This window comes from Pteropus alecto, unplaced genomic scaffold (assembly GCF_000325575.1).
Source record: "Pteropus alecto unplaced genomic scaffold, ASM32557v1 scaffold78, whole genome shotgun sequence".
In the NCBI taxonomy this organism is placed as follows: domain Eukaryota; kingdom Metazoa; phylum Chordata; class Mammalia; order Chiroptera; family Pteropodidae; genus Pteropus; species Pteropus alecto.
Genome location: NW_006443124.1, coordinates 642,476 through 659,545, shown reverse-complemented (window position 1 = coordinate 659,545; position 17,070 = coordinate 642,476). Strand labels below are relative to the sequence as shown.

At 43.0% G+C, this 17,070-nt stretch overlaps 1 protein-coding gene across 7 annotated transcripts in view; it reads right to left on the bottom strand.

Moving 5' to 3' along the window:
• PPP2R2B (protein phosphatase 2 regulatory subunit Bbeta) overlaps positions 1-17,070 on the bottom strand; it is a 383,456-nt gene that overhangs the window by 46,180 nt on the left and 320,206 nt on the right. For all 7 annotated transcript variants that reach the window (XM_006922957.1, XM_006922958.1, XM_006922959.1 and 4 more), the window contains one exon: positions 7,231-7,408. In XM_006922957.1, coding sequence (XP_006923019.1) covers positions 7,231-7,408 — 178 coding nt within the window. The remainder of the gene's footprint in view (positions 1-7,230; positions 7,409-17,070) is intronic.

Sequence of the window (17,070 nt, the reverse complement as noted above, 5' to 3'; positions counted from 1 at the left end):
ACAGATCTGTTCTTTTTGACCCCAACTGCTTATGGCATTCTTTATTAGTGCTGAGCTCAGGCAAATTACCTCTGCTAACAAAAGGGGCTAGTCTGTCTCTCCGCTAGGACTCTAGAGAAAGCTCTGAGGACAGAAGGGGGCACAGCCAGTTTGGCAGCTGAGATCCACGCTTGGAAGGCAGAAGGCTGGAAGGTGAGAGCACTGCTGTGCCAGGCAGTGGCCTAAGGCATCATTTAAAATAATAATTGAAGACACTGGGAGGTCACCTCTTAGGGGATCAGCTTCAAACAAATAAGAAGCTAGAGCCATAAATTATATCAGCAGTGGGGTGAGGGAATGGAGAGGGTTACGGCAGGATGCTAAGGGGTAGCATGGGAGCCATGCAAAAGTCATTTCATTAATCCCAAATTTGGAAAAAGCTTTCTATAAAAAGTCTACATTTGCAATGCAACATTATAAAAGATTGCCATATATATGTGTGTGTATGTATATATATACATACACACATAGATACATAAATGATCTATCTCACATAGATACATAAATGATCTATCTCATTAAATTGTTTATGCAATTAAATTAAATTGTTTATGCAATTAAATTCCAGGTCTGTTAAAAACATAGTATGAAAAAATTCTATCTATAGTACGATCATAACACCATTTAAAACTTATACTCTGAAAATGATGAGCTAAAAGGCAAGATACCAAATGTTAGTGATAGTTCTGTCTGGGTGGGTCTATGAACTTTTTCTTTTCAATTATCAGTTATTATTGTCTTTTAAGGAGGTCACTATTTTTAAATGGAAAAAGGTATTTTCTACGCCTATCTATCTACCTTTATGTATATAATTTTAGGTGAGGCAAGTTAGATACAAAATGTACACAGTCTGACCATAGACACATAAAAAAAGTGAGTATATGTGTGTGTGTGTGAGTGAGAGGGAGGGAGAGAAACAGACAAGAAGGAAATATATCGTATAGAGGAATTAGATTCCAAAGTAGGCATGTAAGCTACCCTTTAGTAACTCTAGCTAGGGCTTAGTCATTTGTTCGCTCTTCCACATATTCCATAAACGTTCACAAAGCATTTGCCAGTGCTCTTCTGGGTGCAGGGGCAGAGTCATGATCAAAGTAGACCAAAAAACCCTGATGTATGTAGCCTGTATTCTAGGAGGGGGCATAGTCACTAAATATGGTAAATAAACATCATATACAGCAGCAGTCCCCAACCTCTTTGGCACCAGGGACCAGTGTTCTTATGAAAATCTAATGCCTGGTGATCTGAGGTGGAGCTGAGGTGGTGATGCTAGCGCTGGGGAGCAGCCGCAAATACAGACGAAGTTTTGCTAGCTCACCTGCTGCTCACCTCCTGCTGTGCGACCCGGTTCCTAACAGGCTACTTACCACTAGGTGCTGTTCTGTGGCCTGGGGGTTTTCCCTTTTCATTTCCTTATTTATTCATTTTTCTAAGCCCTTGTACAAATTGAGTTAGCTAGCATTAAATTAAAACTGTGATGTAAATCCCCTATGCATACTTCAAAATTAGGTGATAAGATTATAGGTCATTTTCTCAATTCCAGAATCCTCCTCTGGTTCTGCAGTTGGGTGCTCATTACACCCTAGTTACCAGACATGTACAGGATCTCTGAGGTCTGAGGCCTGAAGTCTGTGTTTAGCACCATCTTAGAGTGAGGCAGTCTTAGCTTCATGGCACCTGGTCTTGAATTTTCTCTCTTCCATCCATAGCCAGTCTGACTCTGTTTTGCCTAACAGGTTCTGGTTTAAAGCTGTCAAACTTTGGCCTTACTGGGTTAACTACATCAGGACAATAATAACTCATTTCTAGATAAGTGATTTTCTAGGGCAAGAGGGAGCCATAACTTTTCAATAAAGGAAAGTTGCTATAGAAAAATACTGTTTCTTTATGAAAACTATACCATATCTAGATCCTTCAAACTTTCTTCTCAAGACTGAGAGTGAGTTGACCTGGGCACCTACCTAGTCCGATATGGGACCCATATCAAGTAAAAGTAAAGAGAGAGCCCCTAAACAATTGTACACTGAGCACCTAATTTGTGCCAGGCACTGCACCAAGCCATGGGGATATGAGAGTGAAAAAAAATTGTCTGCTTTCAAGATGACTTGCATCAAATAATCGCACTAATGAGCATATAATTACATATATGCACATAAGTCACGTGAAGAAAGGGAATATGATTATATGAATGCATTTTTTTTAAAAAAAAAACCTGATATAGACTAGGGAATAAAAGAAGGCTTTCACAGGTGCTGACTATTGAGTTGAGATCTGAAAGAGGAAGAGTATGAGCTAACTTGGAAAATAGGTGTGGAGAGACTAGTCTAGCATGTACAAAGGTCCTGTGGCTGAAGGGAGCATGAGGTGTTGGAGGAACTCTAGGATAGTCATTGTGATGGGAGACCAGAGAGTGAGATAGAACAGGGTGTAAGCAAGGCTGGAAAAGGCCAGCAGAAGCCACACCTCGCAAAAGTCCAGTCTCCGGGCATGAGAAAGATTTATCTGGGAGAAGTCAACTGGACTCCAGGGGTACTTCATCTTTGACCTAGGTCTTTGCAGCCCTGTGCATCAGCCCCATTTGTCAACTGAGCTGAGTCCCTTTTGGAATTGATTCCCTGATCAGGGGACTGTACGTAACCTCAATTTGTGGCTTCCAGCTCTGTCACGCCTTAGTACCACGGACAGCGACCTTCCTTTGACTAATGGGATTCTGCCAGGCAGGTTTTGAGGGAAGTTTTGGGACCCAGTACAAATTTCCCTCCCTTGTTGTTCCTGTGGCTTTTATCCACAATCGTAGACATCAACCTCAGACTTGCATTCAGCGTAACAGGAGAGCACTTCTTGCGGTGACACACCCAGCCCACTGGCCTGTAAGTGCCAGGGCAGCCCCTCCTTCCTGTGTTAAATGCGGCCTTGGTGGGGTTTCCCAGGCCTGTGCCTTACTTGTGTGGCTGCTGATGCTCTGAACCTGAGGCCAGACCTAGAGCTTTATGAGGTGTGCAATTTCTCCCAGCGCTTGACAAGTCCTTTGGGCCTCATGTTGTCAGGAGAGTGGACAAGAAGGAAACTACGAAGACTTCTCCTGGGTTTCTTGGGCTTCCTCAGAATCTTATAGCTTAGTAGTTGGGAGTGCAGACTCTGGATTTGAATCCAGCTTCACCTAAAATCTGTGTGACCTTAACAAACTGCTTAGCATTTCCTTGACTCTCAATTCCCTCAGTAGATAATGCAGATAATAATACCATCTATCTTATAAAGTTGTGAGGATTAAATGAAGTGATCACGTAAAGTACTTAGAGTGCCTGGCACAGAGAGAAGGCTCGATAAATGGTGGTTATTATTTGTAGTGTTTCCCCAGACCTTTGTCCTTCTTATATTGTTGCTTGGACCCATTCTCTTCTAAGAAAACGGCAGGCTAAATGATTCACTATCCAGGCCTGGAATCTTGGCCTATTGACCTCCTGTGGGGTTTCTGCATTTAAAAAAATTATGCCTGTAAAAGGCTAAGTCCCAAGGAATTATAGTAAAATCTATAAACATTTATTGAGCACTTATTGTGTGCACTTAGGGTAATGGCAAAAATCTTTCTCTGGGCTTGCCTCTTACTGACCCTGTCACCTCATCTCTATATCGTTCCCCACTGTCTCCACTACACTGACGTATGGATCCTTTATTTCTGTCTTAATCACCCCCCGCACCACAATAGAATAGTCTACCATTCTAACCTTCAACTTTTCTGGTTTCCTTGTCCTTTTAATAATAATAAAGATCGTTTTGGTCTGTGTTTGTTGATCACTTACTTAGCAAGATACTGCCATAAGTGCGTGTGTGTGAATGTGTGTGTGTATAAACACCTTTTAAAAATTCTCACAGTCTTCTTTGATAGAGTTCCTTTCTATAGACCATGAAATAGGGGATCGGGTAAGTTAAAAACATGTTAAAGCTTACACAGCTAGCAAGTAGTAGAGCTGGGTGAGACCTTTAGGCTTGTTGGACTCAAAGCCTGTGTTTCCAACCATAATGCCACTGTCACACCAAATGCCACTGGAAGTTATGACTTTTCAAAACATATTGCAAGACACTCATTTTGGTATTTACTTAATAGTTTTCTTTACTTATGCATACTTTGTAATTTAAATGAATTTTTCAGTATCCGTGAAATGATAGGATATGATAGTTGTGTTTTCTAATATTCATGATCATAAATACATAATTATGAAAGCAGAAACTCATACCACGCTTTGGGAACCCCACATTCTGAACCATGAGGCACTATAGAAACAGTGTTAAACAACACAGGACTGAATAAGACTTCCCTGGTGGTTGGTGTTTTGCCAAGGCTGTTTTGAAAGATGGCCGCTTCTTACCCCAGAGGAGGCTGCACTTCAGTGATGATAAGCAAGAGGGTCCCAGTTTGTACGGTCTGCTCAGTGCTTAGGGCAGTCTGGTTCAAAATAACTATATAGATATCAGTTATCATCATTCTCATGATGACAATGATTATTTTACATATGGCTGCTTTAAGGGTGAATGGCACAGTCTCATTTGTATGCTAGCATCTGGTAGGCTGTCACACATCTGCAGAACATAACCTAAATTGTGCTATTAATATTTCCCCTTTGCATTCTCCCAAGGCAACTGTCTCCCAAAACGCCTAAAGAAACTTCCTTCTCCCTTGAAGGCCTAGAGGCAAAATTCAGAAAACATGTCACCTAGACTGGGGACAGCAGCAGCTCAGTGTGACAGCAGCTGAGCCTGAACAGATTTCTGGCTCCTGGAATAGATGTAAAGGGGAAAGGGAACCACCACCCACACTCATTCTATTAGCAGCTGCACTTCCAGGCAAAATCTGTAGGCAGATTCTCCGAGGCTCAGACAGTGTGTCGAGTCTGCTCTGTGAGCAACAAAAAGATGCCAGTCACAGTCCTGATTGGTCAGTTCTCAGTGTCTCCATAATCACCTCTACCTGCTTAAAGCTGCCTTCTCTGAAAAGCCTCGGGGAACTGCTGAGCACTCTTCTGTGGTACAGACTAGTTAGCTGTGTACTAAAACCAGGTCTTTTCTTCCTTATGCACACACAGCTATACTACATTTCCTAGTCTGCTTTGCAGCAAGAAGTGGCCATGTGACTGAGTTCTAGCCAATGGAATGCATACTATTTTAGAGCCTGGCTCATAGGAGTTTTCCATGTGTGGTTGACGCCTTTTGCTGTCCTGATGCAGGTAAACATGGTAACACTGGGGAGCCACAAGATGGAAGGAACCTGAATCTCCGAGTGACTGATTGGAGGAGGCACTCTACTGATAGAAACCATCATATTAAATTTTCGAGAGAAATAATCTTTTATGTATTTGAGCCATTACGGGGGTCTATTTTACATCAGAATATCTGGAGCTTTACTGTAACTAATATTCTCTTCGAGTAAAATTTCCAGGCTAGATTTCATGATCTACTATCTACTGAATATCTCCACTTTGATGTACTTCAAACTTGACATAGTCAAGTTTGACTATGGTACTTCAAAATGGTACTTTTCATGTCAGAATGTTCTAGGTACTGGGGTACAGAAATCAATCATACAAAGTCCCTTCTTTCATAAAATATCGGGAAACCCTAAATACACAAATAAAAAAGTAAGTTTGATCAGTGATAAGTACTTTGACGATAATAGGGATAAAGGGTTATTGGGGTGATCTGTTTCCGGGGATGTGACATGAGATCGAAGTCTGACTGATGGCATGCAGTTAGCCATGTGAATTCTGGGGGCAGACTATTTTAGGAAGAGGAAACAGAAAATGCAAGGAATGGAAGTAACAACAAGGTTTATCTAGGAACAGAAAAGAGACTAGTTGGCTGAAGCAGAATAAATTAGGGAAGAGTGGAATGACAGGATATCATAGAAGGAGGCAGGGTCCGGATTGTGTGGAATCTCCTGGACCAAGGTAAAGAAACTGGATATATTCCACATTCAGTGGGAGTGTTCACCATTTGCTCGAGTGTTTTAAGCGGGGGAGGGATGGTATCTGGATTACTTGTTGAAAGGCCCATTCTGACTGTTATGAGGACAGGTATTACATAAGAGAGCAAGAAAGAATGAAGACTAGAGAGGAGAATAATGTAATCACACAGGTGAGAGAAGAGTGGCCTCTACTAGCATGGGTTGGAAGAAGTGGAGATGGAGAGAAATGAGAGATTTGAGATATATTTTAGAGGAAGCAAAGGTAGGGCTCATGAGTGGATTGGGTTGGGGGTAGGAAGGCTGGTGAATGGGAGAAAAGAATATTGACTTTATACATCAGTTGCTCAGCTGCTTGGGTGGTTAAACCATTAACTGAGAGTGAAGAGTCAGGTTTGTGGTGGGTTGGACCACATGATATGTACTGAACAAATGGCTGGTATGTATTATTAAAGAGAGAGTCAATATAGTACAATGAAAATACTGGGTCAGACGCTCGCTCAGTGATTTCCTTGACTTCTCTAAATTTTAGCTGGACAGGAAATAATAATACTGACATTGTGGAGTTGTTATATCAAATATACCCTTGGTGGATAGAGGATGACAAGAAGAGTGATGATGACCTGAGGACTGCAAATAAAGTTTGTTTGTTTTTTGTATCCAGATGCTGCTTACGCAGCTGTGCTCTGTCTGTGAAAATTCATCAAGATGTACAATTATGACATGTGCACTTCTCAAAATGAGATTCTGTGTGGAAAGTTTTTAGTGCAATGTTTGGAATTCAATAAATGGCAGCCATTATTATTTTCACTATTACGATACAATAAAAATCACGTCACGCATATCTGTGGTCTATGCTGTCCACACGGGCCATTTAAGAATCCTTTAACAAGAGGAAGGCACACTTAACTGAACTCTAGGGTTTTATCTTATAGTTGACAAAGTCACATCTAGGTTTAATTCATGACACATGAACACCTCTGCATGAAGGAACCGATTCAGAGTTCCAACACAGAGCTAATCCTGGACCACTACTTGTAATTCGACACTTCTCTAACTTTGTTAGGATGAAAGAGTACCAGAGCCACCAATGTAATTTCAAAGGGAACACCTCTCCATAAATGTGCTAGGTGTTAGTTACGACTGCTGCCTTCATTTCACTTTTCCCCAAGCCTGCTCTTACCTGAACACTCCTGATTCAAGCCAATCGGCTATTGGCCCCAAGGAAAGGATACTAAAACTTTGATTGGTTATTTCAAAGTTCCACAGGTTAATCCTCAGGTCATCAGCTGACATGTAGGTTTCATAGTCGCTGTTGACTGATATGGAGTTGATGTGATATGTGTGTGCGTTGGCAAAGACTCTTCGTGGGGTGGCCTCCACCATCAGGTCCATGGGCCTCAGCACAGGCACCTGGGGTGCAAGAGAAATGAATCCTTTTAGAACCAAAGCTCTTCTCTAGGAAAAGAATGTGCATGTTAATGTCCTTCAAGTTCATACGTAAAATCATCACCATGTCAAAGGAGCTCTAAGTTAGCAGCAGACACTGATACATCACATGTTCCCATTCCCTTCTGCTTTTAGTTTTACTCCTTTTTCAAAAAAAATGTCACCATCACTTAGCCCTGATGGGCAATATCATCCTTTATAGATCCTAAGCTTTTTTCCAGGACCCTCAAGGTGGCTGCATCTCAGGGGAACTCAGAATCCACTGTGGGATCATAAGCTTCCAGAGCTGTTGTTCAAATTCTTTGTTTTCAAACGTGAAAGCTATTTTTAAAAGGAAGTTATGGGACTATTTTAGAAATATCTAGTTCAACTTAGATTTAAATTTATCCTTCATGGCTTTGGAGGTCTAGACCATTGGTCCCCAACCTTTTTGGCAGCAGGGGCCAGGGCTCCTATGAGAGTCTAATGCTGGATGACCTGAGGTAGAGCTGAGGCAGTGATGCTAGCGCTGGGGAGTAGATGCAAATACAGATGAAGCTTTGCTCACTGGCCATCGTTCGCCTCCTGCTGTGTGGCCTGGTTTCTAACAGGTCACGGACAGGTATTGGTCTGTGGCCTGTGGACTCCTGGTCTAGACTCTATCCTGGCTTTGTCCTAAATCTTTAATGGCATTGTGGGAAACACATAATCACCCAAGATTCTAACAGCCAGATCCAGCCATTAATAAATATATAGGGCACTCATCAACATCCTGTTTTACCTGAGGAAATTTTGGCTTATACCTGTTATCTTGGTGTGTCAACCAGGTAGTGTCCACTTTCACATCAAAACTGTCTTAGTTTGGACAACAAATTATACGGTCATCTTATTGATATACAATGGTATCCGGTGTGTATTTGTCAAATGAATGAGTAAGAATATGTGAGTAAATGTTTTCTTCCCCACAGGTCAGAGAATCAGGCAGTAAAAGTTTCCCATACATGAAGCCCTTCCTGGCAAATGTGAACAGAGACCCATTACTCTTGTGACTCCCTCTTTGAATTCAAGGGCACTTCTGACTACGCCTGGGTGAACCGGATTCTGAGAAAGTGAGAACACTAATGCCTGAGAGGGGACAGACTGAAACCAAACCAAACCAGAGCAAACCAAACCAAACTCAACCCTACCCAACCCAGCCCAGCCCAGAACAGAGGTGTGGTCCTTCAACATAGACAAGAAAATGAAAAGATCAAACTTGGTTTTTCTTTCAAAGAAGTCATCTCTTGCAACTGAGCCCTGATTAATTTGATACCAGGTGGTCGATTAAAACTTCACCTTCGGGATCTCTTTCAACCCAGCGGGTGAGGGTGCAGAAGGCAAAAACAAAGGTTACATTTTGTGGTGTAGTTACTTCAACAATAGCACCTTTCACAAGACAGAATTCTCCCAGCTCAGTCTTGAGGGGGGTTTAGCTCACTTTTGAGGGAGTTTTTAAATTGAATGAACAGTTCAGAGGAATCCCAGAGTCCTATATGGACGTGGTGCTGGATATTCTGGAAACCAGAACTGCCTTGAAATATGGATATAGGAAAGCCAGGGGTTCTCTGAATACCGGGGGTGAGGTTTCTTTGTGAGTCCTGCCTCTCGGTTATGGATAACGGTTCTATGGCATAAGCCCAGGATGGCAGAAACTTGGAGACCTGCGTTTTCATCACAGATTCACCACTTACTGGCAAGGCTGTGTGACCGTGGGCAATTAACCTGTGCCTTCTGGGATCTGGTTATGCTACCTAAAAAAAACAAAACAGTGACAATACCCACCGTACCCTAATTATCATGAATTATAATTCATTGCATGATGTAACTCATTCATATCATGAATTATAATTGCCTTCCAGTACACTCTTCCACTCACCCTTTTAGCAACAATTACTGAACTCTATACAAGGTCTTAGGTGGTTCAATTGGTGAGCAAAACTAGACACAGTTCCTGCCTTCATGTAACTGATCTACGCGAAGGGGGCAGATATAAAAATTTCATAATAAAATGCAATAAGTGCTCAAAAGGAGAGACTAGAGAGGTCAGGGGGTTCTGCAGAGGTTTTGCTGAGGAAGTATGAATTGGAGGACTGCGAAGGATGAGAAGGGGTTTACTAGGCCAGGAGGGAGGGAAGAATTTCCATTCCGAGAAAAGAGCTTGGTGCAAGGGTCCAGGAGCTTGGTGGAGGGTGGCGGTGAGTAAGGCAAGAATAAAGGATCCATAGGTCAGTGTAGTTAAGACGGAAAGAATGATAGGGAACCATGGGGGAGATGAGGTGACACGGTAGGTAAGAGGCAAGCTCCGAGAAAGATTTTTGCCATTACCCGAAGGAAAAAGAAAAATTGGAAACAAATTTCCAATGATTGAGATATGATCAGTTTCAAAATTTTCATCAGATCTTTCTTGATGTATCATGGAGAACAAATTAGAGGATGAATGAGATAGAACTTTGAAGAGGAAAGTGATACATTATCAAATACCAATTAAGGTATGTCTTAAGGCTTTGTAATAGATAAAAAAAAATGACTTTGCCCTTAGGAACTCTCCCTACAAATATTTATTGGGCTTTTCCTACATTTTAATCATTCTTCAAACATCATCTCAGACGGTTCTTTCAACAATTTTGTGAGATAAGTACGAGTACACAGTACTATTACAAAGAGAAAACTCAGGCTCAGAGAGGCTAAGTCGCTGGCCCAGGGTTGCCCAGCTATAGGAGGCATAGTCAGAATTTGATCCCAGACTGCAAAGCTAGTGCTCTTTCCACTCTATCACACCTCCCTCAACTATGACATGTGACAGGAAGTGATAAATGCTCTGTGAGTGACACGAGCAAACTGCCAGTAGAATGTATGGAATCAATAGTTTCTTTGATAGTAATAATGGTAGTGGTAGTCGCAGAGTTCTACAACACCTCGATTAGGTGTTGTAGGTGATCATGGTATTTGAATAGGGTGTCTATTCTGCGTGCTCTCAGAAAGACATGCTATGCTTTCATGGTTTGTCATAAAGGAAGCCCCACCTGGAGCTTTTGAGTGCTACCTGCGCCCTCTGCTCTCCAGAGGTAGCAGAGCTCAAAGCAGGCTCTCCAGGGCCACAGAAGAAATGGAGTATGTGGGGACTTCCCGTGGCTCTTCCTAAACTGCACTCTGGACCTCTGTCATTACTGTGCGTTGTCTGCAGAGGCTGCCATGCCTGTGGTGATGGGGAAGGGAGCGTGATAGCCAGGATCAAGAGGCATTACAAAGGGGGAACTGCCTGGCTACAGCTTCTGCTTAACATGACGAGCCTGCCAGCTAATTCAGGCTGACATATTCCATAATGTACCACTTAATGGGGGAAGGCTCCGTGTAGGTATCTGGGGAGGGAGCCTCTATTGCTTTGCCTAGATAAGGCAGGGGGCTGAGTGTCACTCAAGGTATTCCAACACCATTTTTGCACCCAGGTCAAGGCCTGTCCACTGCCCAGTGATGCCCCTCACAAGAAAGAAGAGGGAGGCTTGGCCATTCGAGCTGGATGAGATGGCTGATTAGAAAGTCACGTTAGGACTACATCTCCCACGTGCTCTGGCCACACTACTCTCTTTTCAGGGCCAGGCAGGGAGAACTGTGGGATGCTATTCCCAGAGCATGGCTCGCAGGCAGTCACTAGGGCTTTCTCTGTAGGACACTCACAGTGGGCTTCTTCTGTGTCAATCACTGTTTCAGAGCTCCCCGCCCAAGTCCAAGGTACGATTTCATTCTGTCCTCTCAGTACCCAACCTCATGAAGAAGATTCCTCTGTTTGCCCACCTTCCTGGGTAGATGCAGGGAGGTGAGTGTCCTGTCTAATGTCACACAGAGAATAAGCTGAGGAGCCGAACCTGGGCAACTGGCTCCTGAGTGAGCATCCTTCATCATTGCTGCAAATGAAACTATTGGGTTGAAATCTGAAACTGCTATTTTGGCAACTCAGAAATGATCAAATCTCAGTAATTTGATCATTGGTTTGGCTTTAAATTAGAATTTAAATTTGCTTTAAATTGGTGCTTTACGGATGTGACATCGAATCAGGAGGCATTAAATCTTGGAAGAGCCGTTAGAGCCTCGTTTAGGGCGTTGTTTGTCTGTGTATGTGTGTGTGTGTTGGTGGACGGGGTTGTGCAGTGGGAGGCTGTGGTGTCTAGGTCTTATCCTCTTCATCATTCTTGGTTATATGTTTGGATTCTCAATCATATTTTGCCTAAATAACTATTTCTGTGGATAAGGAAGATTTGGAAATAGTTGACCCGGGCAGTTCCTGAAATTAACAGATGAAGAAATCAAGAGCCTGAGAGGGGGAAGGCCTTGTCCACCATCAGCCAGGCCAGGGTTGCCAGCACAGCTTGGTTTCTGCCTCTCATCCCAGAGTGTCTTCTGCCCCCCACACCACGTGCCCGAGCCATTCTCCACCCGACCAGAGCCTCCTTCTGGCCAAATGTCAGAACCAGACAAAACCCAGGATCAAGCCAGGATCTTGAACTTGTGGTTCAAGCCCTCTTTTCTGATCCCTCTCAGCAGTGGCTGATGATGCCGGAATCAACTCTGAGTCAGGCGGGTGCTGCATTGTGCTTACGAATGAGAGCAGGGGCCAGTCCTTGGCCCTCGGAGGGTGAGGTGGTTCTGGACTGTACTGCTGGCATTAGGTCCTGATCCTCCCTCAGGCACCTCATACTTCTCTCCCCGACCTCGATTCAGTTTCGGCTCATTGCCCTGAGCCTGATTCTAAAGAATGAGCACCCCAGCCTTGTTGGCAAGACAACCAGCATCACGTTAGAATATTGGCCAAATAATGTCCCAGGGCTCGAGACAGCAGCCTCAGTCTAACCTGCCATAAAGCTTACAGAGCCATATCTCAGCTGTAATATTAGTGCAGATGAGGAGCCCAGAGAGCTACATGGTTCCCTCCCTTACATCATTCAGGTCTCCATTCAATTATCACCCTGAGAGAGGCCTTCCCTGCCCTCCCTACCTCAAGTAGCATAACCTCCATCCACTATCTTCTTACCCAGCTGACTGCTTAGAATGTTGTAAACACGTAAGCAATTTATCAGTGACTTCTCATCAATATCCTATGATTTCACTTGGTAGATATAACGAGTCCTGTTGCACAGACAAGGAAACTGAGGCTGTGAAGGTTAAGTAATTGATATAAAGTCGCACGGCAAGTACCTTGGCCTGGCACTTCTTGACCTTGGAGTCTAAGCCCTTGATTGTTCTGTATTCTGGACTCTCAAAGGACACACTCAGGTGCGTGGGAGAAAGACAAGTGAATGGACATTTCAGCGCGGGTGACCTGTGCTGTAATGGAGGCCAGCAGGCACTGCCCAAGCAGTGTTGGCCAAATGGGTCCTGTGTCTACCTAGGGAGGTCAAGGGAGACCTCAAAAAAGGAATGACTACTCGACCAGGCAGGATGCAAAGGGTTTGTGGAAAGGCACCAGTTAGAAGTTGGGGACAGGGAGGAGAGGGAGCTGTGATCTCGTCAGAGGGCGCAGTACATGCAAAAATTCAGAGGGGAGAGAACAAAGTATGTGTTCAAGTATGTGAGTCTGTGTGTTCTGGGGCTGGAAGTTAGTGATCAATTATTCACTCAACAAATACTTATTAAACACTCCTCTGTATCAGACATGAAGAAAATCTGAGTTGGGTAAGAGGGTAGAGCATGGAGGGTGTGCTATTTGAGGTGGCGTGGTTATAGAAGGCCTCTCTCAGGGGATGATATTTGAGTCGAGACGTGAATGAAGTGAGAGAAGGCGTCATGTGGCTCTCTGGGGAAGAGCATTCTAGGCAGAGGGAACGGCAAGTGCAAAGGCCCCGGGGCTGAAGCATTCTTAGAGTGTAGGAGGAACAGCAAGGCGCCTTTGTGGCTAGAGAGATGTAAGGAAGGAGCATGATAGAGGAAGATGTGAGATCAATAATCGGGTGCAATTGGGAAGATAGGAAAAATGCAAGGAGGTACTGACTTCCGTTCCTGCTAAAGACGCTCCTTCCCCCCTGCTCTCTCTCCCTTCCCTCTCCACTCTTTCTGTCTCTCCCAGCCCCTCTTTCATTCTTCTTTCCTCTGTTTCTTTCTCATTATCTTTGCTGCCTCTCCCCTTGGGAAATACAAGATCATCTTTCACTTCCCAGAACCTATTTACTAACAAAATGAATGTTGCTGTCACATGGCTTATTTGGTGACTATACTGGCGATTCTTCACAATCCTCCACAGCACCTACACGGGTGTCGGCGGGTCACAAAATCCCTCTCCCAAGGCACACAATGACAGCTGAGCAGAATCCTGGAAGCCCCCGAGGCCCCCACCTTAAACGACATCTGTGAAAATGCACAGCAGGGAGAGGCTAGAGGTGAGGAATCAAGTGTCTTCATGTTCTGACTCTTCACAGAGAAAAAACAACAGCTGTGTTTACCATGGCAACCTCCAACGCCCCAGTAAGTTGACAGATTCTGGGCAAGACTCAGAAAGAAAAGATGGCCAGATGGGAGCTAAAGAACAGAAAGAAGATGGGGTCATGGGGAGGGAAAAGAGAGAGAGATGTCCATCGGTATATGAATGTGAATGGATATCAGGTATTCGGTAATCTTGGGTCAAATCTGATCGAGTTCAGCTGACAAACATTTTAATACCCTTGGCTGTTAAGTACAATCAGCATAACTGACATTATGGGGCCTTTCGAATCTGTCAGGGTTCAACAGATGTTCCTGCTGCCGTCCCTAAATAATTGAGATTATTTTATATTGAGACTGACAGGATAGATCAAGGTCATGAGGTTAGGTGGGTTCCACTTCATCAATTAGGAAGTGCACGTAGGAATGTTATGACCACACAGCGGCCCCAGATAAAACATTCAATAAATGTTTATTGAGCATTTACTATGTGTCGGGCAGTCATCACACAGAGTATCTTTGTGAAGCTTCGTGGGGCAGACAATACACAACCCCTGATCCCTTCTTCTTGTTTACAGTTAGTTCTTTTGGGAAGCTGAAACCATGGTTGTCTGATCTAGAAAAGAAACAGATGAAGGCCATCTACCTCTTCCTTGTTTGCAAGGACACCTTGACACTAGGGCGCTGGGACTACAGGTTTGAGGCCTGGTGGAGAATATGGGGCGATCATATCATCTCATCTAGAGGCACTAAACGGTAAAGCAGAAGAGGCTAGGAAGTTTCAGATTCCAGGCTCACTTCGAGTTTGTCACCCTGCCTTTCCCTGGGCTTCCTTCAAGAAACCACCCTCCGTGACTCTCCAATGACAATTACTGTAGGTTTGAGATAAAGCCAACAGCTAGAGAGACCCCAGACTTCATTAGCAAGGAAGAGGGAGAGTCCTCTTGAATGGGGGAGCCATTGGGTCCACCTGTAAATAACCTGCTGCAAAGCCACAGCTTAGCTGTGGAGAGCAGCTGTTTCAAACAGGAGTATGTGATGACTTCCCAAGATTTGTTTGGAACATTTTTAAAGGAAACATTTTCCCCATTTCTCACTTCCATACATTTTCCTTCCTAAATCAAATCATCTCAAGAGATACCCACAGCCTAGGTTCTCTTTCTCCCCTTTTTAAAAGAAAGACATAGGAGACACACCCTCACCCATCCTGAATCTTATGATGGTGTTTACTGTCCGAAGTATGAACGCTGCTGGGAGGGACAACAGAATGATATCTTCAATCAAGCACCCACAAATGCTCCTACTCCTAGCTCATTATAATATGAATTTCTAATAAAATTTTACTTTTTGAGTTTTAATCATTACTTGTCAGAATTACATGTTTATGTTGTTTTGGTCAGTTGTGTTCTATTAATTTTATAGAAGACAATTATATCCACAAGAAAATTTTAAACACATACATATATGGAGGGGAGAGAATCTATTTTTGTTGTAGAAATGATAAAAAAAACTTTTAACATTTATTAGGGGGAAGTGCAGTGAAAATACACATTCAAAGAAGAAAAGGGAACAATATGAGGTTCTGTCTTTCAAATAACTTGTCTGCATACTCTTTTGAAGGCTATTGGCGGGTATCCAGTTAACATGGCATTTAAATTTCACTGGATGCATTAAAGAGGTGATTTAATAGTTTTAGTATAAACTCCCTCTGCTCAAAGAACTCCTGAAGTTACATTCTCTGTAATTATTTAACATTACAATGGAAATGCTTAGTTGTCTACTTAAAATTGCTCAGGAAGCGACATGGCTTTTAAAAATTCTTCTAGGAAGGACACAAGCACAAATCTGAGATTTTTATGGTATAAGAGAATTTTTGGAGTCATGCAAACCTGGGCTTGAATCCTGGCTGAGCCATTAACAAACCATGTGGTCTTGGCCATGTCAATTTCACCTTTCTCCATGTCAATGTTCCTTCTGTAATGTTAGAGATAGCAACTCTCTCCATAGCTTTGTTAAGAAAACTTAGTGCAGGGCCTGATATATACCATCTAACAAAGAAACATTTATAGAAAACTTACTTTGTGCCAGGATTGTGCTAAGCACTTTACTATGTTATTGAATCTTCACGATGACCTTAAGAAGTAGGTACTAATGCTGTTCCCATTTTACGGATGTGGATCCTGAAGCAAAGGAGGTCATGAAGCTTGCTCAAGGTCATATAGCTACTAAGTCGTGGAATCGTCCTTGAATTTAGCAATCTGGCTACAGCCCCTGTGGTAGCTATTATGAGAACTTTTACCATTAACTTCCAATTGTAGAAAAATGGTCCATTCTGAGAGATTGCCTAGGGAAGATTTTCTGACTTTTCCCGTTGGCCATGAGTTTAGGCATTCCTTCTATTCCCTGCAGGAAATTCAGTCACGATTACAGAGCTTAGCTTAAGTTCTATGCCATCATCCCTAACACAGCATCCTAATATAGCATCCTTCAGGACAAGTGTCTAGCAGAATGATTGATTGGTCACTGGGTAGCAATTAACTTGATTGGGGGAAAAAAAAAACAAAACAAAAAAAACAGAAGGTTTTTCTGCCTTGAAGTTTTCCAAATAGCTCCTGTCCACATTGTCATGAAAACCTTGAACAATATGGTCGTTCATCCAATTATCAAACCAACCTGGGGGGCAGAGTCTGGCATTGTGTGTACCCGTTATTAAAGGATAATTTGGTGTAACAAACCAAATCGAGTATGTACAACGACTGTCAAATAAAATAAACCACTAACAAATTAAATTACTTCCATTTTCGGTGGGAAGAATGCCAGTCATTTTTCATTTTTAAAAATATGCATCTTAATTCCATTTTATAAAAACGTGAAAAGAAACATTTACATGCCTCTTGTGCTGTCTGCACTAAGATTTTCCATAGGCACATCTCTCTTGGTCCTGAGGCACTTTCTCTCAGAGAATTAACGAAGCGTTAAGCCTCATCCTGGTCAAAAAACTTGTTTTCTTCATGGATCAACGGTGGACGGAGTTCAAAAAGCAGGAGTGATAGGTTGGCTCCGGCTTCCAGCGACATATCACAGCGGTTGTTTCCAGAATGAAACTGTCACTCAAGAGCACCCCGCCAAACGCCCCAGGGAATCCTATCCAAATAATATAATTTTTAGATTTCCCTGATCACACCCTTCAACAGCCTCAA